Raw genomic sequence first — 27,232 nt, forward strand, 5'->3', positions numbered from 1 at the left:
ACCACTACTTTCGACCCTCACCATGCAGAGTGTGGTTGGTGGCAGCACCAGCGTTACCTGGGAGCTTGTTAGAAATGCTCTGTTGCCCAGAGGGTGGGGTTGGTTCTGTCTTGAAACCAGCAGTATGAAGAAGTTTCTCGTATCAGGCACGAGCAGGGTCACATTCCGTTCTGTGTCCCAAAGACCAGAGTCCCTGATACTTGCAGGGTCTGTGTCTTCTGGGGTTCAGCTCACATCCCTGTGGCTTTTCTTCCTCCTCGTTCCTTCTTTGACCTGGGATGGGTTAAGAACATGGGCTCTGTAGTCAGAGTCCTGAGTTCAGATCCCAAGTCTTCCTCTAGGTGTGTGTCCGAGGCAAAGTCACTTAACTATGCTGTTTTCCATTTCTTCACCTGTAAAATGAGAATGGCAATAAAACGTCTGTCAGGGGATGGGAGGCCAGTTACAAGAAGGTACATGTGTAGTCAGCTCTGTAAAGGCCAGCTGTAATTACTGTTGTTTCCTTAAGTGTCTGCTGCGTGCCAAGCCCTGTGCTGGGCGGGGAAGGGAATGAGACCCTCGTCCTTCTCCTGCTCCTGCAGCACTCTGCGGCAGTGGAGAGAGAGGTGGGAGCCTCAGGGCTGGGGAAGGAGCCGGTGCTGGGGTAGGGAGCATATGGATGGGGTGATCTGTTCTTCCACCTGGGCCTGGAGGCTTGGGTTTAGAAGCAGCTTTCGTGGGAGGGTAGTTTGCGCTGAGCCGTGAAAGGTGGATAGATACTTGCCAGGTAAACCAGACCAGGCAGGCCAGTCCAGGAAGAGGGAGCGTAGTGGGCAGGGCATGGAGGTGAGGGGCAGCGGAGTATTTTGGGGGGACTGATAATAAAAATAACGCCCATTTATTGGGTTTATGAAGCACCCACTAGATGCCAGCCATTAGAGGAGGAACTTTCTAGATCTCTCATTTAACCGGCACTCCAGTACTCCAGGGGTATTGGGCAGGGGTGTGAGGGGGTAGGGACTATACCAACACAGATGAGGACACTGAGAAGTGGTAGCAGGGTTGGGACTCCTGTCTTCCTGACTCCACAGCTGCCCGTGGAGGGGCTCATTCCGGGGTAGAGTGTGGGGGGCCAGGGAGGGGCCAGGTTGGGGCCTGCCTTCGCCTTTAGGCTCAGGGAGTATGTGGGGGGCAGAGAAGAGAGTCTCTTGTGCTCTGCAGGATTCAAGGGAAACCTTCAGCTCAGCCTTCGAGAACTTATCACTTGGAAGAGGCAGAACACAGCAAACCCGGGTCAGAAGCAGCCAGTCAGAGCAGGGAACCCCTGGCAGGGACAGGGATGGAGGGAGGGCCCCAGCAGCCTCAGGCTGAGATGTCCCCGGGGGGTGCTCATTTCCCATTGCCATCTCCCCCTGCACACCCCCGAAATCTGGGCTCTGACATGCTGAGCAGACTGCAGAATCTCAGTCAGAGCCTAGCAGCGGGTGGGATGGAAGCAGATGGGTGCATCAGGGTTCCAAATGACCTGGCATATGCAGTTGAGAAAACCAGGAAGCCAGTTAAAAATGAAAAAAGTTCAGGGAGAGTTGAGTGTGAGTATTTACACAATTTCGCTGAGCTCTGGGAGCTGTGGGGTGCAGACCTGCTGAGGCCTGTTGTTCTGTTTTGGAAAATTCCCCTTCCCCCTTGGGTCTGAAATCTGTAGCCTGGCGGAGGAGTGGAGGAGGCCTGGGAGAAAGGGTGGCGGTTTGTCTGCCTCTTCTAGCGTCTTGGGACTGTCTTGGGCACCTGAGGCCCCCTCCCCGTCATGTCCTTGTATAACTCCGGGATGCATGAGAATTGCTTAGCAGATCTTTCTCCCAAGTAAGGGGGTCACCTCGTTGGAGACAATGTCTGTGCTTCTCCCTGGAGCGGAAATAAAATGAGAAGCAGCAGGGTGAGCTGAGCAAAGCATGGGCTGTAGACACAGATAAGCCTGGTTCAAATCCTGGCTCTACCACTTTGAGCTGGAGAAACGTATTTAACTATCCAAGCCTCAGTTCCTTCATCTGTGCAATGGGTGTAACAATAGACCCACCTCACAGGGCTACTGTGACCGGCAGGGTAAAGTGTACAAAGTACTGTCACAGGGAGTTTCAGTGTTATGCTGTTAGGCACTTTGCTTCTTCCTTGTGTTAAATATTTACTTCTGTCAAGGATATCAGACTTCCCCGAGATTCATTTGATAGTTGCCAAGTAAAGCACAAGGTCTAGCTCTGAGTGGCTGTGAAGCAATTCTTGATGACTGGTGGGAATCCACTGGTGCTGAGAGAGCAAGGAAGAGTGTCTGCTGCCCTGAGACAGTTGGGCTATGAAGTGGGGGGTGGACTTTGGAGTCTGAAGAACTGTGTTCTTGTCCTGGATGTGCCACTTAGCATTAGATGACCTTGGGCAAGTCACTTAACCCTTTGGGGCTTCAACGTCTCAAACTCAGGGGTGTGGTAATAGTTCCTCTCTCACAGACTTGCTGCGACAGTTAGTGAGACAGTGCATGCAAGGGTCTCTAGGTGCCCAGCACATCAGAGAGGCGGGCGAATGTTCGGTTTCTTTGTTGGGCCTAGGAATGTCTCAGAGAAGCTGCCATGAGAGAGAACATTCCCTGTTCTCCAAAGAACCTGTGTTCCTCTCCCCAGCGGTGCTTCTCTGAAAATGCGAGGTGAATTTTACCTTAGGGGTCTTTCAGGTTCTGAGCAGAAGTCTAGACTGGCCTAAAAATCAAAATGCCCAGCACAGAGCCTGGCATATAGTAAGTGTTCAAATCAGTAGTAGCTTCCAGCACTGCCATTACTTTATCATTTTATGATTACTGTAGGATTCCTAATTCCCAAAGGCCTCTTGAGGCACAGGAGGCCTGACAAATGGGCCTGGCAGGAACCAGTTACCTGCCTCTCACCCCCACCTTGACCCCCAACCCAGAATTACTGTGTGTTGTTGCCGGCAGGCTGGTATCCTGGTTCTTTCACTCTGGCTACCATGAACTGAGCCAGTGTTTGCTATGTAGAAATTCATTTAGTCCTCAAAGACCGTGATAACATTTTACAGAGGAGAGATATCTGGCTTTTTTTTTTTTTTTTATAAGGGGTTAACTTAACCCAAATCATACAGCCAGTAAGAGGCACATCTGGGCTTCAGACCAGCGCATCTGGCTTCAGAGCCCACGTGCTTAACCATTACCCTATTTCAGACTCTTGGCACCAATGATGAGAACCGGTCTCCTGTGATTTAAGGCCGACAGGAAAATGTGTGTATATGATACACAGAATTGTGATGGTGAAGAGATACAGCTGGGCATCCGGGGCAGCTGGACCCTGGAACACAAGCTTCCGAGACACTCTCTGGTCTGCCTTTCTGTGCATGTTGATTAGGCTCTCAGACCAGCCCCCACCACGAAGCTTCTGGCTCGGACTAGTTTTAATTTTCTCAGTATCACCTCCTGCAGGACAACCGAACCTCACCATGTCAGGTCTCGGAATCAGCAATCCCAGTGAAGGACTGTGATTGGCTTAGCTTGGCACGGGCGCAGACCTCTGGACCAATCAACAGGGTCTAGTAAGGAGGGCTTCTCTGATTGGCCCAGCTTGTGGCAGCCCCCGAGAAGGAAGGCGGGGTCAGGTAGTAAGATGGAAGTGTTGCCCGCCCATCCCCTCCTCCTGTCTGTGAACAGCGTGGTTGGGATGAATGGATGGTTTTTCAGAAGGTGAGAAGATTTGCACTGGCTTGAAGAACGAATTGTTGTCCACCATAGACTGACATAGCCTGTTGGAAGCAGGAACGAAGTTCTGAATGTGTGATTGAGGTTGAGGGAGAAAATACCAGAAAAAGACAAGGTTTTGTAGGGGAGGGGAGCGAGGTAGTGAAGGCAGTGGGGCTGGGAGGCTGAGGGTGGACCGGGGTGAGGGGGAAAACAAAGGCCTCTGTAGTGGTCACGTGTGTCTAAAAAACAAAAGAAAATGAACATAGAAACGGAGAGGTCGAGGAGTTGGGTCTGCCTCACGTTTGTTTGGCTAAATGCCAGGATGCCTGTTTACTGGATGAGGAGACTGAGGCTCAGAAACACGAAGCAGTTGGTCTCAGATCACAGAATCTTCTCGCTTCCCTGCCAGGTGCCGTTTCCATGACACTCCTGGGAAGGCAGAACGCCCTGATAATTAAGAGAAGTCACTTGGGTGCCCTGGTGGAGCCTCCCTCTTAATGAGCTGGCGCCGTAATCCAGAGGAAGAGGGCCCTTGGGGTTCCAGGGCTGGGGGGCAGAGCCTTTGCCTTCTCCCAGCCCTGCCTCAGGGTCAACAGGTCCCACACCCTCTCTAGGCTTGCCTTCCCTGTGGGCATCGTGAGGACCCTGGCTGGTGTTGGTCCACAGGGCCACAGCTGGCATTTTAGATGAGACAGTTTTTGCCTTAGGGAGGTCGTGTCCCTGGCTCTCCCCCACTAAATGGCAGGAGCACTCCTCTTTGTTGTGACAACCAGACTGTCCCCATTCCTTTTCCCTTTTTTTTTTTTAAGATTTTATTTATTTATTTGAGAGAGAGCGAGAGCAACAGAGCGCATGCATGAGCAGGGGGGAGGAATAGAGGGAGAGGGAGAAGCAGACCCCCACTAAGCAGGGAGCCTGATGTGGGGCTCAATCCCATGACCCTGATGCCATGACCTTAGCCCAAGGCAGAGGCTTAACCAACTGAGCCACCCAGGCGCCCCTTCTCCCATTCACTTTCAAACACATCCTGGAACACTGGCACCACCTCTGGTTGAGGACCATCTAGAAGGTTCTCAGACCTAGAATTCCAGGGTAAGCCCTGCCCACACTGGCCTACAGACTCACTGGCCTGGGGTAGAGGGTCTAGGAGGGCAGGGGAGGGAGGGTATAGAGCTCTTATTGGACATGGTTTGCCTTTAACTGGCCTGGCATTATCTGGGAAAAGATTCCTCTTATCTTGGATTCTTTTTGTGGTCTACAGTTAAGGGGACAGTTGAGAAATTTTGTTATATATCTGCATATGTTCTAAGTTCACAGTCCTGTGTATGTGTATAATATATAATTGTTCTTGTATACGTAATTTTTTATTATAAAAATAATATATGACATTTACACATATATAGAAAGATATGTACAATGATATTTATTGCAACAATATTTGTAACAGTAAGAAATGAGAAACGATCCAATTTACTCCAGTAGAGGATTAATTAAATAAGTTATGGTATTATCATACAATGGAATCTTCTTTAGCTATTGAAAATGTGTGTAGAAAATGTGTGATCTCTTATAAAAGTGTATATATGTATGTGAGGGGACAAAACACAAGCTGCAAAATAGCATGTTTAATCTGATTTCATTTTTAAAAAGTGTTTTTATTTACACATACACTTTTTATTTATATACATAAATCTGGAGCTATATGCAGCAAACTCGTAAATGTTTATCTCTGCCAGGATTATGGAGGCTTTCTCATCTGTAAATGTTTGAATTTTTGATAAGCAACTTTGCCTTGGTAATAAGAAAATATACATAAGTGAGTATATAGATAGATACAGTCGTACAGACAGTTTGGAATAAGACCCACAAAGAAGGAAACAAAAGTCACTCCTGATGCGGCCAGAATGCACCCCGTAGGCTTCCTTTCAGTGTTTTTTCTGTGCGCAGAAAGGTAGGACCAGGTAGTGGTAAAGAGCAAGACTTAGCATCATGTCTGTCCTTAGAGCTGGGTGACCGTCCACGAGTTCCTTAATGTCTCTAAACCTCAGTCTTCTCATCTGTCAAAGGGGAATAATAGGGCGCCTGAGTGGCTCAGTTGGTTAAGTGTCTGCCTTCAGCTTGGGTCATGATCCCGGGGTCCTGGGATTGAGTCCTGCATCCGGATCCCTGCTCGTCGGGGAGCCTGCTTCTCCCTCTCCTTCTGCCTGCCGCTCCCCCTGCTTATGCTCTCTCTGTTTCTCTCTCTGTGTGTCAAATAAATAAATAAAATCTTAAAAAAAAAACAACAAAGGATGGGATAATAATTTTCCCTGCCCCAAAGGGTCATGGCCAGAAACGATATGCATAGGGCCATACATGCAGATGATATGCAAAGTGATACGCAGAGGAGGCTCTAAGGGACTCGCAGACGTCCGCATGGTGCAGTAGGCCTGCTCACTTCTCAGTAAACAGCAGTGTTGGTGGAACTGTTGGTTGGGTGTGTGCAGTGTTTCAGGGTTTTGTTACTAACCTGCGGCCAGTGTGCCCTTCGGGTCGCGTGTGCAGCTTACCGCCTGGCAAGTGCGCAGTGCTCTCACCACATCCTGGCTCCCACTGGGTTTTACTCAAAAAGCAAGAACAAAAACCCGCAAACCTAAAAAACTTCTGCCACATGCATTTCAGCTTTTTAAACCAGAAAGGCGGTGCGTACTGTTTATCAAAGACATTTTAAAGAATCAAAGTGTCTAAAGTTAAAAAATGTAAGGCTCCCTCGGTGTGCTCACCAAAACCCCGCTTCTGGGGAGGTGGTGACTATGAAGTTTGCCGTGTAAGCTCGCAGACCCTGTTCTGTGCGTGGGGCGTGTACGCACGCACAGTATGCTTGTATCCTTTTAAAATATACCTGGAATCGTGCTCTGCCTTCTATTATATGCGTGGACCAATCAGCAACATGTTCAGGGCAACACGCTGGGGACAACCTCCCAGGTTAGTACACATGCATGCAACCTCATTCTTTTTAAGGGCTGCACGGTGGCTCACGGCGGGACTGTGCCATCACTTAACCATTTGCCAGCTAAGCTCTAGCAATAGCTCAGCAACTTCTGATTTTTTTACTCTTTCAAATACTCTTTTTTTATTTACTCTTTTGAAGTTTTGTAAACTTCCATATATGTTATCATCTGGCTTGGAGAATCTATTTCTAGAAAGAGAATTGCTGTCAAACATATTTCTTGAAAGTCAGTGTTCTTTTTTTCTAGACTTAAAGGGTCGTGTAGCAAAGTCTGGCCATCCATGGATCGGTGGTTCGTTTGGGAACAGCGTTTGGTGTGGCGGATGCGGTGCTGGGGGTGCGGCTATGGACAAGGCAGAAATGGACTCTTTGCTTATAGACATGAGAATTTATGAAACAGTCCCCACCCACCTGCTGCCCTCATTTTGGATTCTTGTTGTAAAATGGGAGAAGGAGAGAGGAGTATTTTTATTAGAAAAGACTGCCTGGGGGGAAACCCCCTTTGGATTTTCGAGGTCCAAACTACATTCCCAGAGCCTGAGGTCCCTGGGCTGTAGGGAGGGGCTGCGTGGGTGGGCCCCGTCTTGTGGGGCAGAAGGGGGAAGTAGCAGCTATCCCAAAGGCTGGCTAGCTCTTGCTTAAGGGAGGGCCCTGGGGACCAACTGTGTGTCATTGTGAAAGTTGGTGGTTTCTGCTTTTCCTCTTTCTTCTCAGGCTGGGATTGGAGACCTGGGTGGGGGAGTGGCAGCTCCCGGCTCCCTGCTGGGTCTGAGAGGCTGTCAATGTTCTTCCCAAAAGATTTCCTAGGATGATGTGCCAGCCATTATTGGTGTTTGCAGGGGAGGTGGGCCCCAGGCGGCCTGCAGGGAGAAGGAGAGCGAGCGGGGCACATTCTTCCCCGAGGAGCCCAGAGGGGTGGTGACTTGTCCTGGCCTCCCAGGTAGTCAGCCACCGAGCAGGGTTCTGTCCGGGTTTCCTGGTTTTGTACCTCCCCCTGCAGCAGTGGATGGTCCCTCCCCGGGCCAGATGGTCCCCCCAGGCCTGTGGCTGACGAGCAACTACTATCTAGTTACTCGGCATTGGACTCAGAGACCAGTTTTCCTGACCGCTCCCAGGAGCCTCAGCTATGCCCTGGCCTCACATTCTCCTGGCTCACATGCTCCACGGACAGAGAGCATTTACCAGGAGCGGGGCTTGGAGCCTAGTGCTTTATGTGTATCATTTAATCCGTCCTGGCGACCCTGCAAAGGAGTTCTGGTATCACTACCTCTGTGTCACAGACAGGGACACTGAGGGTCAGAGGTTTGCTAATTGTCCTGACCCCTGCCTGTCTCCCACTTATCTGCTTCTACCCCCCCCCCAGTCACGTTGCCCTGCCCCTCCAGGCTTTTCGGTCAGGTTGTTATCCCTGTCTGGAAATATCTTCCCCCAGATCTTGACTTCCTGAATAAAACAGCCGCCCATCTGCCCTGCAGCTACCATGAATCACATGGGGGTTGTTCGGGGCCTGTTTTTGTCCTAGAATAACAAGCCACAAGAGGGTGGAGAGTTTGTTTCAGCTCTGTGCCTAGAACAGTGCATAGCAGATGTTCAATTACTCTTTGTTGAATGAAGGAATAGCCTGGAGCGCTCCGCTGTGCTTCCTCCAAGCACTCCCTCCCTCCCTGCGCCCTCTCACCTCTCGACTGTGGACTCCCCCACCCCTGTGCTCCCATCTTTCCACCCTTTACAGTCAGGAATATATACTTACTGGTGTTTGTCCAATTGCTGTCTGCTTCCACTACTAAACTTTGAGCTGCCCAAGGGCAAGGACTTAGTTCGCTTAGTTCGCTCCCGGCCAATGTCTGCCTCCAGATGGCACCCCAGTGAATAGGTGACTGAACCAGTGAAATAGAAGAACCAAGACTGGAACCGATTCTCTGGGATTCAGGCCCATGCTCTTAGCATTATGCTCCTTCTTGGCTTGAAACTGTGGGTCTGATTGAAGCTCTCCAGGACAGAGTTGCTATGTGACTGTGGTTCGGGCCAGCTCTTTTCCAGAGCTAGACAGAGGCTTCTGGGCTGGCGGGTACTTACGCAGCTTTGCAGCTTCTCTTTGGATTAAGCCTCACCAGTCTGCTCAAGGTGTTGCTTCGTTCTGAATTTATTTTTATTTATTTTTTTAAAAAAATTTATTTATTTTAGAGAGAGAGCACATGAACAGGGGGAGTGGGGAGAGGGAGAGAGAGAATCCCAGGCAGACTCCGTACTGAGCATGGAGCCCGATGTCGGGCTCAGTCTCACGACCCAGAGATCATGACCTGAGCCGAAACCAAGATTTGGATGCTCAACCCACTGAGCCACCCAGGTGCCCTGCTCCTGAGTTTATGTATTTATTTACTTTAATTTAATTTTTTTAAAAAGACTTAATTTATTCATTGGAAAGAGAGCACATGCAAGAGCAGGGGGCAGCCAGAGGGAGAGGGTGAAGCAGACTCCCTGCTGAGCAGGCAGCCTGACATGGGGCTCGATTCCAGGACCTGGAGATTATGATTTAAGACTAAGCCACCCAGGTGCCCCCTGAATTTATTTTTTAACCAAGACAAAGCTTACCTGTTTTTGTGCCATATAAAAGTTTATGTTAACTTACTAGTTGGGAAGGTTTTTAAAAACATAACAACAAATATGCTTATTTCTATTTTAAAAAATGAAAAAAAAATGAAACTTTATCCTTGAAGACAGGAGATTTGGAGATTTCTCTTCATGGCACTGGATTCTTCTCGTAGTAGTGGGTGTGTGAAAGAAGACTGGTAGTGTTGGGTGTGTGTTTAAAGATACATTTTATTTATTTATGTTAGTCCTGAAAGTCATACATGTTCATCCTGGCAAACTTAAAGAATTGAGAAAAGTAGAAGAAACCTTGTCTAGTCTCATGGTCCATACACAACCAGTTCGGCAAGTTGGTGTATTTCCTCCGAGTCAGTTCATGTAGATTTTTGCCCTTTTTTGGGGGGAGGCGAGCATCATGGGGACCATACGATAAATTCAACTGTGTATCCTCCCCTTTCCTACTTAACCTTAAAAGTATATAAATACAATATCTTAATACTGTGCTAAATATTGCAACATTTAAATACATGTTAAATATTTTTTTTTAAAGATTTTATTTATTTATTCGACAGAGATAGAGACAGCCAGCGAGAGAGGGAACACAAGCAGGGGGAGTGGGAGAGGAAGAAGCAGGCTCACAGCGGAGGAGCCTGATGTGGGGCTCGATCCCATAACGCCGGGATCACGCCCTGAGCCGAAGGCAGACGCCTAACCGCTGTGCCACCCAGGCGCCCCCCATGTTAAATATTAATATCATATATTAAATACATACTAAATGCTTAATATTGATGTTTTTGTTTTGTTTTGCCTTGGGTGGAGGCAGACTCCACACCCAGTGCAGGGCTCGATCTCACGACCCTGAGATCATGACCTGAGCCAAAAATCAAGAGTTGGACACCTAACCGACTGAGCCCACCCAAGTGACCTTAATATTGACATGTATTAATATGTGTAATTGAGTGTTAAAATATTGAATAAAAATACTTCAAAACTAATTTTAATACCTATAAAATACTCTGTCATATGCCCATATATCACACTTTTCTTAATCTGTTCGGTTGTTGACCCTTTATCTTATCTTTCTTACCTCTCTCTTAATTTCTTGGTTTATCTTACTCTGTGTGTGTGTGTGTGTGCGCGCGCACACGCGCGTGTTTGATACGCCATCTTAGATCCTTTTTGGAAAAGACAGTATATTATATATTGTACATAAGTTTTAAAGTCACCCCTCAGCTTTGTGCAGAGACAGTATCATAGCCGGTGATGTTTATCCAAGGCACAATTATTGCTGATTAAAATCACTCCCGAAAGCCAAACAATTAGGGTTCTTCTTAATTTGTCACTATTATACTAGCACTTCGACAAATGTCATTCTGCATACTATTTTAGGTTTAAGATTATTTCATTAGGGTAAATATCTAGATTTGGAATTACTGGATCAGAGAGTATGGGTGTTTTAAAGGTTCTTCGATTTATTGCCCAACTGCTTTCCTGAAAGGCTCTTCAATTTATACTCATTAGCAGGAAGGAAAGTGCATGTCTCTATATATCTTTAGAGCAGTAGATCTATTTTTAATGATCATAAATTTGCCAGGTAGGAAATGGCATCTGTTAATTGATTCGGAACGTCTGTCTCTTGAGTTCACACCCCGGGGCTGTGGGTGCAGGAATGTCCATCGCATACTCTATCTGATTTTTGTCTTGCAGCTGACTTTGGGGTGTCTGCCAAGAATCTGAAAACTCTGCAGAAGCGAGATTCCTTCATAGGAACGCCTTACTGGTGAGTCGTGCAGTTTCTGGAAAGGGAATGGTGGGCTGAAGGGCGAACCTCAGACTCCCCCAGGTGACCTCTGGCTGTTGTAGAGGAGAGAGGACAGTGGCAAGAGCCTCCTAAGTCAGCCTGCTGGGTCGGAGCCCAGGCCACACCACTCACGAGTGCTGTGACCTTGGCCGTGTTGCTTAGCTTGCCTGTGCCTCAGTTTCCTCCTCTATGAAATCACGGTTCACGGTTGTTGTGAGGATTAAATGGGAAGATGCATATAGAAAATGCTCCATTAAGAACACCCAAACAGGAACCCCTAGAAAATGGTTCAGTTCTTGATTACAACAAGTACAGATTGAATGGGAGGCGCTGGGCTGGGACTGTGAAGAGGAACAAGTCCAGTACCTACCCTCCTGTGAAGTTTCTCTGGACTTCTCTAGTCCACTTTGTTTCCTTCTTTTCCAAAACTATTACTTAAAAAACAAACAAACACGAAAACTCTTTCAGTTTCACACCTAATTACTTTGTTTTTCACGCGTACTCACTCGGGAGTTAGGCTCCTTTCTTGCTTGCTTATTACTCACCCTTTCTTTCTCTCTCTCTGCCCTTTTATTCTTCCTTTTCCTGTTCTCTCCCATCCCTTCTCTCTGTGCTGTTGTATTCTGTCTGCACCCGCCTGGTCCCCCAATTGGTTCGGGCACCTTCCCCTCTGCCTCCACCCACCCCTTCCCCAGGACTCTGTTCTGGATTGTTGCTGCCATCTTGTGGCAGGCGTCGGACCTGCGGCAGGACGTGGCGGTGGAGCCCCTCGGACAGCATCTTTCTGAGTGAAGACCGTCGTAAGGAAGACAGTGGGATGGACCCTCATGCACATCGTGATTCGGGAGTGCCGCCAGCCCTCTGACATAGGCTTGTGGTGGTCGCTGACCCTGAGTCTCTGAGAAGTGCCTGTGGAGGCCAGGTTCTTAGCCCTCTGTTGTCCCTTGGTTGGTTCAGGATGGCCCCTGAGGTGGTGATGTGTGAGACCATGAAGGACACCCCGTATGACTACAAAGCCGACATCTGGTCCCTGGGCATCACTCTGATTGAGATGGCCCAGATTGAGCCCCCACACCATGAGCTCAACCCCATGCGGGTCCTGCTCAAGATTGCCAAGTCGGATCCCCCCACTCTGCTCTCGCCTTCTAAGTGGTAAGGAGCAAGGCCTGCCTGAGGGTGTTTGCTGCATGGCTGGTGGGCCTGAGACACGGGGCACGTGGGATGGGGCAGGTGGAGTGCCAGGGTTCTCCTGTCCCTGCAAGGTCCCAGGGTGGGGGAGGAGTCAGGGCCTGGGGTCTCTGGGCCTTTCTGAGCTACCTGGGCCCTCCACGCCTTTTCCTGTCCTCTGTGCTCTTGACGTGGGCTGTCCATCAAAGCGGACTCTGTGATCCAATGAGGCGGGTGCCACTGCGGGAGCAAGTGTCTAAACAGGCCCTGGCAGCCATGGGGCACGAGCCTGGGCTGGGAACGGGGGCTCAGGCTTCAACCCCAGCGCTTCTCTGTTTTTCTGTGTGGCCTCGGGCGAGTCCCTGCTCCACTGATTTCCATGTCCCCATCTGTACAGCGATGTTCACGACGAGAAGGTCATCTCGAAAGCCCGTCGCCTTCGCCATTTTAGCTCATGAAGGCCCCCTTTGTCTTTTGAGGGCTGTGTTGGGGAAGCACATGAGAGTAGAGTCTGTGACTCGGGAATTTTCTGAGTTCTTACCCTACTCCGAGCTGACTGCCGCCACCTGTGCCCCCCTCCCTCACCCCCAGGTCTGCGGAGTTCCGCGACTTCCTGAAGACAGCCCTGGATAAGAACCCGGAGACCCGGCCCAGCGCTGCACAGCTCCTGGAGGTAAGTGGCTCCACTGTCCTGGGGGTGGCTGCCTGCCCCCCTCTGCCCTGCCCTTCCTCTGCAGGCAGAAGATGGGCGAGCTCACCCATGACCTGGAAGCCGGGTGTGTTCCTCCCCAGCCCAGGCGACGGCCAGAACAACCGTTCATTCATCAGCTGGTATTTCCTGGGTGCCTCCTGCATGCCCTGAATGCCTCTTGCACTGGGATGGCTACTGTGAAGGAAGCTCCCCCAGAGCTGTCCTCATGTCTGTCGCTTACGTTCTAGTGGGGGAGACAGGCCACAGGCAGCAGATAGGCGCCTACGGCAGGGGCAGACAAGGGCTACAGAGAGCAAGAAAATAGCTCAGGAGGACGGGGGCCTGTGAGGGCTTGCTCTCCTATGAAAGGAGGGCACGGAAGGGGGCTAGGCAAGTCATGCCGGGGAGCTGAGTCAAAGGCCTGGCCTGTGAGCATGCTGGGGAGGAGCGAGGAGGCGAGGGCGCAGAGCCAGGGGTGAAGGCGGAGATCGGAGAGGTGTGGGGCGCGTGCTCACCGAGAGGACACATAGCGCCCTGGTACACTCACTGCTCTGATGCATTACAGCAGGTCACAGACTTCCAGAAGGAAAGTTGGTGCTCAGTGGGAACCATATTGTCTGTGCAAACATTTGAGGCAGAGTGAGCCACTCTTGTCCATTCACGGTGGAGCCGCTCCCCAAACCCAGGTTTCCAGTGGCCAGCTAAGGGCCAGCGGTGGAAGCAGGCCCTTCAAAGGGGGGCAGGCAGGCTGCGGCACTCTCTCCTCTGCAGGAAGGGCCAGGTTGTGCAGGGTCACGCAGGGTCTCCAAAGCCCAGACCAGGACCTGAGCTTTACCCTGTGTGAGGTGGGGCGCCCCTGAGGGTCTGGACGAGGGACACAGCATCCGACCTACACTTATAAGGGCCCCTCTGGCGGCTGTGTGAGGAATCTCTGGCCTTCGCATGGAGAAGGGGATGCAGGTTTCCTTGAAGCTTTTTGAAATACTGGAGTAGCTGCGAGCTGCCCTTTGCCCGGGCTGATGCCTCATGTTTTGAAAGAGGCACACACCACCTGCCCAGCTGTCCTCAGGCCTGCCGGTTGCTGTCCCCATGCTGTCCACACTGATGGGAGACTGAGAGAAAGTGGGCCTGGGTTCTGGGGGAGGGGCCGCCCCTCCACACCCTGCCCAGTGTGATCCTTCCACGTAAGTGACTCACGACCCGTGGTGTGCGTTGGAAGGAAAGGAAGAGGAGGCCACAGCAAGCACCGAGTCTTTGTTCACGTTCGGCCGCTTTTCCTGAGTACCTGCTGTGTGCCAGGCACGGGGCCCTGGTCGACTTTCCAGGCTCCAGCGCATCCCTCTGGCGTGTGCCACTCTGCACTGAAGTGTGTGGGTTGTGGTTGTAAAGTCCTGGGTTCAAATCCCAGCTCTGTTGGATTAACTTCTCTGTGACTCACTTCTTGCTCTGAAATGGGGATAATGGCAATGCCCCCCCTTAACAGGGTCGTTGTGAGGGGTAAGTGTGAAGACACTTTAGAGGGCTCAGCTAACCCTCTGCGCTGTGCTCAGTGAGTGCCGAGGTGAACTGCAGGCATCTGGAGTATCGGAGGCCTCATTTCCTGGGTATTGAGGTGCTCGGTGGGGAAGCCAGAGGTGGGGGTGGGCGTCACTGTCAGAGGCAGAAGCTCTTGGCCGCTTGGGGCCAATTGTTTCCTGTAAGCAGGCACCTCCTGGCCTGCTACATCCGGCCTCTAGGACATCCAGGACATTCCACCAGGAAGAGACCAGCTGTCCTCCATCCCCACATGGCAGCCCTGGAGCCTCAGCCCGAGCCAGGAATTTTTGTTACATAGTTGGAAACAGTGTCCTGCTAGGGGATTCTTAGTGTAAGACAGAAAGGGTTGCAGAAGAAAGGAGCGATCTCTTGAGATCAAGAAGACTTTCAGGGCTTAGGCTGCTGTCGGCTTTGTCCTTGTGCCTCTTTATTTCTGCATGGGGGAGGGTGGAGCACGGCCTGCCCAAGGTCACCTGGGTTTGAGTGACAGGCAGCGGCCTCCAGATCCTGGCTTCCCAGTGCTGCCTGCAGAGCTGTTCATGTCCCTGTTTCTGCCTGCTTCTGGGAGCTTCCTCCTGGCCCTGCATGCCTTGAGTTGACGCTGGTTTCTGATTCACCCCCTCACTTGCACAGAGATTCTTGGGGACTGTGTCACATAGCGATTAGTGACCCAGGCACTGAGGTCAAGCTTGACCATCTGGCATAGGAGTCGTTCTCACTCTGTGCCTCAGTTTCCCCATCTGTGAGATGTAGATGGTCTCCCTTAACGCAGTTGTATGAGTGAGTGAGGTTCTGTACGCGCCGTCTTCAGCACCATGGCTGTCACGTCAGGTGCTCTGTGGACGCTTGTTGAGTTGGTTATGAACCCGCCGCACGGTGTCCTGGCCGTTCTTGTCAGGGTCATCCGTGACTCACGTTGTAGGATGCGGTGGCTGGCTCCGGCCTCCACGCTCATCCCGTGGGAGCCAGCCACAACAGCCACAGTTGACCCTCATCCTTGCCACTGTCAGCGCTTGGCTTCCGGGCCCCCACAGTCCCCTGATGTCTTCCCTTCTCACCGGTCACTCCTTCACAGCGTCCTTCCCCTGCCCCTCTTTCCTGTGACTGGTCACTGTGTAAGCACGCCAGGGCTGCTTCCTGCACTCATCTCGAGGGTCCCACCTGGTTTACAGCAACTCCCACGTCTTCCCCACAAGCGCGCCCTGCTCCGCCTGTCCCCAGGTGTCCGCATCCAAGCGTTGACTCTCTACCCCCGTGTGGACGTCCACACCTGAGTGCCCTCTGCTTTCCCCACATGTGCTCGACCAATAGCTGTCCTGTCTCAGGGAATGGCACCCCCACCCGCCCAGCCATCAGGCCCCAAACGTTGAAAGCATCCTTGGTGCCGCTCTTTCTTGCGTGCTCCATATCCACTCTGTCAGGAAATCCTGTGGTCCCTGCCTGTAGAACGTGCCCCGAATCCGACTGCTTCTCACCGCCTCCGTTGCCACCGGGGGTCTGAGCTGCCTTCATGGCTCTCGCCTGGATTATTACTTCCTCGCTGGTCTCCCTGTCCTCCTTCAGTCTATTCTCAGCACAGCAGCCGGAGGGAAACCTTAACACGTCCTTCAGCTCCTGTCCCTCCCTGGTCTAAAGCCCCTTAATGGCTCCTGTCTCACTCAGGCTAAACTCCAGAGTGTCAGTGACCCGTGGGGCCCTACACGATCCACCCACCCCATCTTGACCCCTCACTTGATGGCAACTGCTCTGGCCTCCTTGCCATATTTCAGACACTCTGGGTATACAGCTGTCTCAGGGCCTTTGCACAGCCCTTCACACTTCCTGTAATGTTTTTCCTCAGACACCTCCATGGTTGACTCTCTTCTTTAAGTCATTGCTCTTCTCAGTGAGGCCTCTACCAATCACCCTATTTCAAACTGGAAACCTGCCACTTCTACTCCCAAAATATTCCTAATTCTCCTTTCCCTGCCCGACTCAATTTTTTCCATGGTTTACTTGTTTATTAAGTTTACTGTTAATCTCTAGCATGTCAGCTCCCTGAAGACAGCAGTCTTTGTTTTGTTCACTGTTGTGTCCCAAGCATCCAGAACAGTATCTGGTATATAGAGGGCCTTCCACAAGTATTTGTTAATATTTTAACTTAACTGTAGTGTAACCCTTTCTCCATGCCAGGTACTATTCTAAATGTTTAGCAAATGTTAACTACTTTAATCCTTAAAATAAGCCTATGAAGTAGGTACTGTTCACATTTGCATCAAACAGGTGATAAAACTGAGCCACAGAGAGGTTAGGTAGCCTGCATAAGGTCCCACAGCTTGTAAGAGACAGAGCTGGGATTCTGATCCCGGTTGTCCCATTCCAAAGCCTGTTCTCTTGACCATTCTGGTAAGTCTCCTCTCTGAATGAATGAATGAAGGAGAGGAAGAAGGAATGAGAGAGAAGGTTAGATGGGAGGAATGGGGGAATTGGACAGATGCTAACTGAAACCTTGAAAGTGGCATCAGACATTTTCTAAAGCCAGCCTTGGGAGTGTAGGAGCCCCCTGGCTGGTGGTTTCTAAGCACATCAAGGAAAACCAGGCTCCCTTCTTGGAAAGGATGTCTGTGTAGATGGCAGGAGGGGGCCTGGCCAGAGGGCAGCTGCCAGTCGGTGAGCTGTGTGGCCTTGCGGGGCTTCCTGCAGAGATGACACCGAACAGCTGTGCGTCTTCCTGAAGGAGCAGACCGCTGACTTCCCCTCTGATCTGGGCCTCCTGCAGGGGTGCCCGAGCACCTTTCTGGGGACCCAGTGCCCGAACAGCCTGTCCCCACGCAGGCACACAGTGCACTTCCTGCCCGGGAAGGCCCGGGCCCTCCTTGCAGCAGGGCTCTGTCTCTCCACTGGGCCTTGGCGACTCGGGGGTGGGGACTTCTCTTCTTTGGACCCATCCCTGGAGGCGGTGGAGCTGAGGCAGTGAGGGAGGTGGTCTGTGCTTGACAACACAGTGTTCTGGGCCTCATTAGCTATTGGAGGGGCTGCCTTCTCAGCCGTGCCTGCCTGGGGGTTCCAGGATTGGCATCCAGGGGACCTGCCCCGCTCACCTGCTCCTTCGGCAAAGGGCTTTCTTCCCCATGGCTTCCCCGTGGCTTCCCCTTCCTAGGGACCCTGGGGTGCCCATGGGAGGCAGTGGGGCGGATGGTCCAGCCCCAAGAAAGCAAGACTCCTGGCCATGCTGGAAAGCCACTAAGTTAGTCATCATGTAGCATGCCCTGATGAAAACTTGGTGTTTCCAGAAGCCTGTACCTGCTTTCTTTAGGTCTGCCGCATCTGCTTCAGCAACTGCCGTGAAGTGTCCCATGGCTTCTTGCTCAGATTCACGTGTGAGGTTGGGCGGCATGAGGCTCGGGAACCTTCGGGATCTGATGCTCACCCTCAGTTCCAAAAAGCTGTGCTCTGTGGGGATGCGGGAGGAGGAGGGGTGGCTGGAGTGCAACCTGTGCCTTAAAGGCTTGTCTGACTGTGCTGCTGGTGGTGACAGTGGTGACAGTGACAGTGGCAGCGATGATAGTGGTGACCAAGGTGATGACGGTGGTGACAGTGACAGCGATGATGGTGGTGATCAAGGTGGTGGTGGTGGTGACAGTGACAGTGGCAGCGATGATGGTGGTGACCAAGGTGGTGGTGGTGGTGGTGGAGGTGGTGATGATGATGGTTTAGATGATAGCTGTCATACTTGGAGCACTTACTATAGGGCTTACAACAGCCATACCATTATTCCCAGTATACCGATGAGCAAACTGAGGCTTAGAGAGGTTGAGTGACTCACCCAAGGTGGTGGTGGAGGCGGCATTTCATCCCAGGCAGATTTCGCCTAAGGCCAGTACTCTCACCACGACACCCGCCTGCCTCCCATGGTTAGTCACCCCTTATTAGTGCTCCCACTCAAGACCTTTTGGAACCACACAGCAGCCAGACGGATACCTTTAAAGGGTAACAGGAAGTACCCTGCTCTGCTGCACCCTCCAGCAGCTTCTGAGAAAATCTCAGCTTCTCACTACGGCTCGGGGACCCTGCACACACCACCCTGTCCTTCCTCCTCCGGCCCCTCCTCTCTCTTGCACAGGCCCTGCCGCCCTGGGCTTCTAGCCATGCCTCCAGCCTGCCAGACTCTGTCCGGCCTCAGGGCCTTGTACTCGCTGCTGCCCCTGCCTGGAATTCTCTGGGCCCAGATCTTTCCCTGGCCGGCTTGAATGTCGCCTCAGGGAGACCCCTGTGACCATAGACTAAGTAGCCTCCACCTCGAGGCCGGGCCCATATGGTTCCAGCCTCATGCTATCCCATTACCTGATCTGACATGATCTTTTTTTTTTTTTTTTAAAGATTTTATATATTTATTTCTTAGAGCGAGAGAGTGCACACAAGAAGGGGGCAGTGGCAGAGGGAGAGGGACAAGCACATTCCCCACTGAGCAGGGAGCCCAACGCGCGGCTTGATCCCGGGACTCGTTTGGCTGCGTACCTATTCTTTCCCACTCAGCTGCAAGCCCCCAGGGCAGGGACCGTGCCCATCTTGTCGTTCAGCCTTCTCTCAGCACCTGGCACACCATCGGCCTCAACATATGGCTGTGGCCTGAATCGGTGAATGAATGGGGTGTGGGAGAGAAAGAAAAAAAATGAATTCTTTTTTTTCTTTTAAAGATTTTATTTATGTGTTTGATAGAGAGAGCACAAGCAGGGAGAGCGGCAGGCAGAGGGAGAAGCAGACTCCCCACTGAGCAGGGAGCCCAACATGGGGCTTGGTCCCAGGACCCTGGGATCATGACCAGAGCCGAAGGCAGATCTTAGCTGACAAAGCCACCCAGGCGCCCCAAGAAATGACATTCTTAAAATCTTTACTAGTTTGGACTAACTAGAGAAGGCGGGCTGGTTTAGGGCTCTTTAAAAGGAGTGAGAGTTATTCCTTTCAGGTCAGAGTTCGGTGCCCGAGTGGAAGTGGGAGTTGTCTCATGACCTCCCACAGACGAACTGTTCTAAGTGAACAGTCACATTAAGGTGATTTGTAACGGACCTCTCAGCGGTGAGTGTGTTACGAGGTGCAGGAAATGTATTCTTAGTCGTTTACATACTTCCCTGCAATCTCGTTGACACTGTTCGTCTGCTGATAAATTTTCTGACAGTGAAAGCAGATTTCATCAGAACCTTCCTCTAAATTTCAAATGAGCAGACTCCGATTTAATGACACCCCTCTGTTCCCTAATACACACAGCATCTCTTTCCAAGCGGCCCTGCGTGAGCAATCTCACATCCTCGTCCACACCCCTGGGGCTGGGGATTAGACGCCTGAGAGCAGACTTGTCCCAGGGAGGTACTTGGGCCGATTTAACAACCGCTGAGGCCTTAAAAGCTTTGGTGTTTAGCAAAGTGTGTGAAAGAGCCTCCATTGTTTTTTTTTTTTTTAGAGATGTGATATTTCTGTAAATCCTAGGAATAGAACTTACACAACACTCCCTTAAAAATTTGCAAACACGTGTGTTCCCAAAGACCTACCTCCCTGCACACGTTCATAGCTTTATTCATGGTCACCCAAAACAGGAAACAGCACAAATGTCCATCAGCAGCAGAATGAGTAAACAGGTCATGACCTGTTCAAACAGTAGAATACCGCACAAAAATGAAAAAGGACCAGTTTACAATACATGCAATGAGGTAGGCGAATCTCATGGTTTCAACCCCAACACCAGCCCTAGAGGACTGCATGCTCTATGATTCTGTTCACAGGAAGTTAGGGAACAGGCAAAACTAGTTTCTGGAGCTAGGCAACTATGGGGAGTGGGGTCGATGATGAGATGGAAACCTTCAGTGTCTGCAGGTGGGCTCTGGTTATACCAAGTATGTAAGTGGAAAAAGTCATTGAGCTTAGTGATTTGTGAACTTTACTGGGTGTAAGTAACACTTCAATAAAGTATATGTAGTAGATATTTTATTTTATTTTAAGATTTTTACTTATTTATTTGAGAGAAAGTGAGAGCAAGCAGGGGGAGGGAGAGGAACAAGCAGACTCTGCACTGAGCGTGGAGCCCGACTCAGGGCTCGATCCCAGGACCCCAAGACCATGACCTGAGCCAAAATCAAGAGTTGGACACTCAACCAACTGAGCCACCCAGACGGCCCTGTAGTAGATATTTTAAAACCAAATATTAAAACCTTTTAAAAAAGAAAATAAACAAATGCACAAACAACCCCCCAAACACGGCGTGAGCTCCTGCTTTGGGCTAAACATTTCCTTGTGCATCATCTCGGTTAATCCTTACGACCTCCCTGTAGGTTTGGCATTATCGTCTCCACTTTGGAGAGGAGCCTGCAGCTCAGAGAAGGAAAGCGATGTGCTCAGTGTTGAACAGCTGGGGGTGGGGGGCAGAGCCGGGATTCTCCATCTTCCACCACACACAGGACTTTCTGAGCCCCCTCTGGCTCTCCCTTACCAAGTACACGTTCACACTGCACTCGGGGGTGCTACTGGTCTTCCCTGCCTGGGAGATCACCTCCCCTGAGACTTCGCCTGCCCCTCCCGCACTCTCCAGCCCAAAGTGGTTCTAATCCAGGTGTGTCTTGCCCCCTCAGCATCCCTTCGTCAGCAGTGTCACCAGCAACAAGGCTCTTCGGGAGCTGGTGGCCGAGGCCAAGGCTGAAGTGATGGAGGAGATCGAAGATGGCCGGGAGGAAGGGGAAGAGGAGGACTCCACGGATGCCACCTCTGTAAGGCCTGGAAAAGGGGGTACTGGGGGGGATGGGATCCCAGCAGGCCTTGGCTGGTATAGGAGAGGATCTGGGGGGGTTCAGGAAGGATTCCTGTTTTTCCCCAGCTTAGAGATTATAGCCCCCCACGCCACAGGTTACGTAAGTCAGCACATGGGCCAGGGTGAGGCAGCGGGGATGTGTTGGCCAGATTCTGTAAGTTTTCAGGAAAGAGCAGTAATCTAGATTTTCACATAGGATCTTCCAATTTTTAAAAGTTGGTAGCTGACTTATTGCTTCCCTGCCTTTTTCCTGTTGTGGCTCACACGCAGAATGAAAACGTTTTTAGCACCCTGTGGGATAAATGCAGATAAAGGCTGCACGTGACCAGAGGCAATAGGCCGAGGGGCTCCGGGCATCCCAGAACCTGTCTGGCTGCCCCGAGTGCCCGGCGGACCCATGTCTTGGCATGTTTGTAACCCATCAGCAGCTTCAGCACTTGGCAGAATTTAAATTTAAATTAAAGCTAATTTAAAATTTTAAAAACATTTGAGCCAAGCAAAACATGTCTGTGGGCTGGATTCTGTCCTGAGCTGCCGCTTTCAGATCCCTGGTTTAAGCCACTTGGGAAGGGCCTCTTCCAGGAGGGAAACCTGCTGTCCAGATGGTGCCATGGAGCAAGTGAGACAGGGGCTGGACTCATCTGCCAGGGAATGGACAGTATAGCGCTGTCTCGAGTTTAATGGAATCCTGGGAGAAGCCGAAGGCTGGCCTGACTCCTTAGCAGGGTGAAGAAGGGAAGCACCGAGGAGGAGGAGTGGAATCAGGATAGCAGCCGTAGTCTTTTACGGAGCCCTGGCTGGGTGCTGAGCACTGCAACTCTCACGGGACAACCAGGGCTCCATTTTAGAGATGGGCAAAGTGAGGTCCGAGGAATGACGTGGCCGGATGAGCTGATAGACTGCGGGGCCAGGTGTAGGCAAACCATGCTGGGGGAGTGGCCCGGCTCCAGGAGGAGGCCTGGCCAGCGGTGGCCTGGGTCCAGGAGGAGGCAGCAGACAGCAAGGTTAGGGAGGCAGGCGGAACGTAGTCACACCAGCCTGCTTCTCCACGGGCACCTGGATGCTGATCCTTGTCGTGAGGGCAGTGGGGGCTAATGAGGGTTTCAGGCAAGGGCTGGGCATTGGTGTGGGGGTGATGGGATCAGATCTGAATTTCTGAAGCATCATTCTAAGGGTGTTGAATAAGGAGGTGGGCTAGAGTTGCTTCTGGAAGCATTCGTATCCAAAGATAAAACAAGTGTCCATTAGGATCCAAGGGAATGCTACGGCGTGATTCCATTAATATCAAATTTGAAAACAAGCAAACCTGTAACACTTTGAGTTCAATGTCAGGACAACTATTATGTCAAAGGGAGGAGCAGACATAGGTGGGGGGGTCTCTGAGGCGGGCAGTGTTCCACTCCTGACATGGAAGGTGGCTGTGTGGGTGCTCACTTTACTCATTCACTGGATGTTTATATTTTACCCACAGAAATGGGCGTTCTATTTCACAATAGCAATGTTTCTAGTACTTACCACTCCCCCAAAGCTCTATGAAACAAAACAAAACAAAACTTTAAAAACTTAGTGGCTGATAGACTGAATCTAGCTCCTGTATAGTTTTGGTTTGGTTTTTATGCAATTAAAAAAAAAATAAACACAAAACTTGAATTAGTTGCCATCTAAAAATCAGGCGGTGTCAGGTAAAAATCCAGATTCTTGCTTGTCTTAAAAAATTGGAAAAGTGTGTCTCACATTGTCACAATTAGCTGGAGCAGAGTAGCCACTGCCACCTTTAGACAGGGCACGAGTTGTCCAGCTGGCCACAGTTGCCTCTGCTGACAGGAGGAGTAACAGGTATTGAGTTAACACAAAAGAAGTAGTAATTCTATTGGTTAGACGGTAGGGAGTAGTGAGGACTCTGGCTCACTGGAGAGGGATAACTACGTACTTCCTTGGCCCTGGCCTACTTCACCTTGTGATGTCTGACTTTCGACCCTTCTGCATCTTTGACTCTTGTGTTAGACATAAAATAGCATGGTTTTGATTCTTTCTTCTTCCTAGCCCGTGGGGAGCCATACTCCAGACTCTTCTGAGGTGAGTCAGCTGAATCTCAATACCGACAAGCTTCTCAAAGAACCATCTTTCACCCCACTGCCACCAAGCCAGCCTCAGGACACTGTGAATGGGCCCAGCCAGCCCTCTGGGGACAGACCCCTCCAAACCACCAACCCCCCAGATGTGACTTCTGGAAATGAGAATGGCCTGGCAGTGCCAGCACCCTTCCGGAAGTCCCGGCCAGTGTCAATGGATGCCAGAATTCAGGTATCTGAGGAGAAGCAAGTCGCTGACCAGGGCGGGGACCTCAGTCCTGCAGCCAACAGGTCCCAAAAAGCAAGCCAGAGCCGTCCCAACAGCAGTGCCCTGGAGACCTTGGGTGCCGAGAAGTTAGCCAACGGCAGCCTGGAGCTCCCCACCCAGGCAGCCCCAGGCCCGTCCAAGAGGGACTCAGACTGCGGCAGCCTCTCCACCTCCGAGAGCGTGGACTACAACACCTCCCTCTCAGCCGACCTATCCCTGAACAGAGAATCAGGCTCTCTGTCCATCAAGGTAATGCCACCTCTTCTACCACAGGGAGAAACTGCCGCCTGGTGTTGGTTTTTGAAAGCATGTAGAGGCCGCCTTCCATTTTAAGTGGTTCATGAGGCTTGCTCTTTTCTAAAGAGCTTGAAACTCAATTCATACGGTAATCTCCAGAATATCTGAGCTCAGTCTGGGATTTGGTCATGCCAGGCAGTTGACTCAGGTTTAAATTTTGATTTGTGTATCCGTTTAAATTGGGTTTGGTGAAGTTCAAGAGAGAGAAGTCTAGGAGTGAAATTCTCTTATCCGGGGGTCAGTTATAGGGAGTGGGCTCAAGGCACTGTTGGGGCTCAGTGGCCTTTGCGGAGGTGGGTGACACTGCGGACGACAGTAGCTGCCGAGCTTGAGGGCTCAGCATGGAGGCCAACACTGCGAAGTGCTTTAAAGAAAACACAGGCTTCTTCATCATCTCGATGATGAGCAAATGGAGGCTTAGGTGGGGAGTGGAGAGCTGGTCAGACCCCCAGACTTTGTGCTCTGAACCCCACATGCCATTCTGCTTTCCCAGGGGAATCCTGGCGGCCTCGTCAGGAAGGGTGGACCCCTCCCCTGCCCACACTGATAAATCTCAGCATGTTCTTGAACTCCCTCTTGGCCACTTGACCAGGCCACACTGAGGGTCATCCCCAACCAACTGATTTTAGGGAAGATACTGTATCATTTTGGTTTTTTTTTCCCATTGTTTACTTGGTGGAAACCACACAGTAGAGATGCCAAAATATTTGCTCAATGAAGGGAAGTGAAAGAAGGAAAAGCAGGGAGTCAGCCCAGCCATTAGCTTCAGGGAGAGCAGGAAAGCACAGTTCTAACATGTCACCAGGAGAAGCCCAGACGGCGGCCCTATGTACGGGCAGCATGGGGCCCCTCATCTGCCTTAAGACAGATAGCCTGTCCCTTCCCTACTTAAAAAAACACTAAGCAAAAAGAAAAAAAAAAGTAATTATTAAAAAATAAAGGCCAGAGCAGGGTCGCCCTGCCTGTTCTCAAGGGTGTTGAGAACATTGCTTTGCTGGCTGACTGGCAGTGAGTCAGGGAACACGGCTGTTCTGATAAGAGTCCATGGGCCTCGTCAGCACCCTGCAGGGAGATGAGGAGCCTGTTACCTCGGGGCGGGGGCGGGGTGGCAGGCAGGAGGCCCCGTGACCGTGACCGTGACCGGGAGTAGCCCTAGTGTGAGGGCTGCAGCCCCCGATCTCCCTTCTTCCCCGCCACTCCCCGTCTCTCACCGTCAAGTCTTGGGTTGAGCCCTAGGCTGCAAGAGCCGGGCAGCACGTGAGAGGTGCGTGTGGCTGCTCCGTGCCCGTGGTGTCCGGAGCCCCTGGAAGCCTCTGGGGGAGCCGAGCCCTCGGCGAGCAAGGGCTGGCCAACTGTCCGGCTGAGCAGGAGTGGGGCTTCGGAGCGTGCTTGGAGGGGATGGAGACTGACTGCAGTCCCTCGGCCTGCCCTGCCCTCTTTTTTCTGGCTAGACGGCCCTTGGGCAGGGTTGGGAACGCAGGGCTGGGCTACGCCAGGGAGGGCCTTGGAAGCCCGTCGAGGTCAGACGGGGGAGGTGCCATGACGACTGCACTGCAGGCCCACAGGCTCTCAGCTGAATCAGGACCCATTTTCAAAGGGTATTTGAACACCCCAAGGAGTCCCGGCAGCCCTCTGAGCACTTGCGTCTGAAATGCGTGGTTATTCACAGGAAAAGATGAAGATTATGAATGATTTCATGGGGGCTCCAGATGGGTGTGGCCTCCTACGGAGTTCAGGTCAGCTCGGGTTTGGCTTCCAAGTCCGTCATGAGCTTCAGTTGTCTGGGCTCTTGGGATTTTCACTGTGGGTGAGAGACTGTGGTCTGCAGTCATAACCGTCAGCTCTAAATACCAAGTACTGAACAGTTGCCGTGAGCCGGGCTCTGTGCTGTGTCCCTCACGCATTCTGTCACTGTGGCTCGGTAACTGCCCTGGGAGGTAAGCACTGCGGTTCTCTTCCTCTGGCGAGTTTAGGAAGCTGAGGCTCGGACAGGACAAGACACTTGCTCAGGGTCACAGAGCCAGTACGTGGTAGAGGGAGGGTTAGAACCTGGTTCTTTCTGGTGCCATGTCCTGTGTGTGAGGGTGCTGGCAGCCAGGTGTGAGGCTGCGGGGCAGTGTGTGAAGGCCAAGATCAGGGGGAATAGAAGGAGTAAGCTCAGACACTCAGGGCCCCAAGCTGGGAAGCTTGAGGCAAGAGGGGGATGATGGACAGCCGTGTCCTACCTGGATGTCGAGGCTGTGGGGCCAAGAAGGCTGTGGGCCACACCCCTATGTCACCCACAGATTCTTAGCTGAAACCCTGAGCTTTGCCTAATGATTCCGCCCTGCCAGGACTCCAGGCTGCACAATAAAACCCTCAAGAGGACACGCAAGTTTGTGGTGGACGGCGTAGAGGTGAGCATCACCACCTCCAAGATCATCAGCGAGGATGAGAAGAAGGATGAGGAGATGCGATTTCTCAGGCAAGCCTGGGATGGACCGCTGATGGCGGTAACACGGTGGGGGTGTGGTCAGAGGGGAGGTTTGTAGGTTCCTTTGGTTAGAGAACTCTCCGTCTACAGCGTGAAGTGAGGGATCAAGGACACAAAAGGCAACTGGTTTTGCTCCTACACTCCCCAGTCCACCCATCCATTCATCTGTGCATCCATCTATTTACTCACCTACCTGCCCATCCATTTGCCTGTTTACCCACTCATCTACCCACCATCCACCTACCCACCCATCCATCCATCCATCCACTCCTCCATCTATCTACCTGCATATCCATCCACTTACCCATCCGTCTATCTATCCACCCACTCATCTACCCATCCTCCATCCACTCACCCGCCACCCACCCATCTATCCATCCATCTACTTACTCACCTACCCATTCATCCACCGACTCATCCACCCACCCGCCCATCCATTTATCTACCCACCCACCCATCCATCCACTCACCCATCTATCCATCCATCTACTCACCCACCCATCTACCCACTCATTCACCCACCCATCAACCCACTCATTCACTCATCCTTCTGTTCACCCACCCATCCATCTACTCACCCATCTATCCATCCATCTACTCACCCACCCATCTACCCACACATTCACCCACCCATCAACCCACTCATTCACCCATCCATCAGTTCACCCACCCATCCATCCACTCACCCATCTATCCATCCATCTACTCACCCACCCATCTACCCACTCATTCACCCACCCATCAACCCACTTTCACCCATCCATCTGTTCACCCACCCATCCATCCACTCACCCATCTATCCATCCATCTACTCACCCACCCGTCTACCCACTCATTCACCCACCCATCAACCCACTCATTC

The 27,232-nt window shown here is 51.5% G+C and overlaps 1 protein-coding gene and 1 non-coding gene across 3 annotated transcripts in view; both read left to right on the plus strand.

Annotated features, from left to right (window-relative positions):
• Positions 1-27,232, plus strand: part of STK10 (serine/threonine kinase 10) — a 124,170-nt gene that overhangs the window by 61,804 nt on the left and 35,134 nt on the right. For both annotated transcript variants that reach the window (XM_034656737.1, XM_034656736.1), the window contains exons 5-10: positions 10,998-11,070; positions 12,049-12,243; positions 12,850-12,931; positions 21,085-21,219; positions 23,304-23,849; positions 26,231-26,361. In XM_034656737.1, the coding sequence (XP_034512628.1) occupies positions 10,998-11,070; positions 12,049-12,243; positions 12,850-12,931; positions 21,085-21,219; positions 23,304-23,849; positions 26,231-26,361 (1,162 nt within the window). The remainder of the gene's footprint in view (positions 1-10,997; positions 11,071-12,048; positions 12,244-12,849; positions 12,932-21,084; positions 21,220-23,303; positions 23,850-26,230; positions 26,362-27,232) is intronic.
• On the plus strand, positions 10,522-10,659 carry LOC117801714. The gene has a single exon (XR_004624449.1). It is a non-coding gene; the product is annotated as a U4 spliceosomal RNA (small nuclear RNA).

Source organism: Ailuropoda melanoleuca, chromosome 3, assembly GCF_002007445.2.
Source record: "Ailuropoda melanoleuca isolate Jingjing chromosome 3, ASM200744v2, whole genome shotgun sequence".
Lineage (NCBI taxonomy): Eukaryota > Metazoa > Chordata > Mammalia > Carnivora > Ursidae > Ailuropoda > Ailuropoda melanoleuca.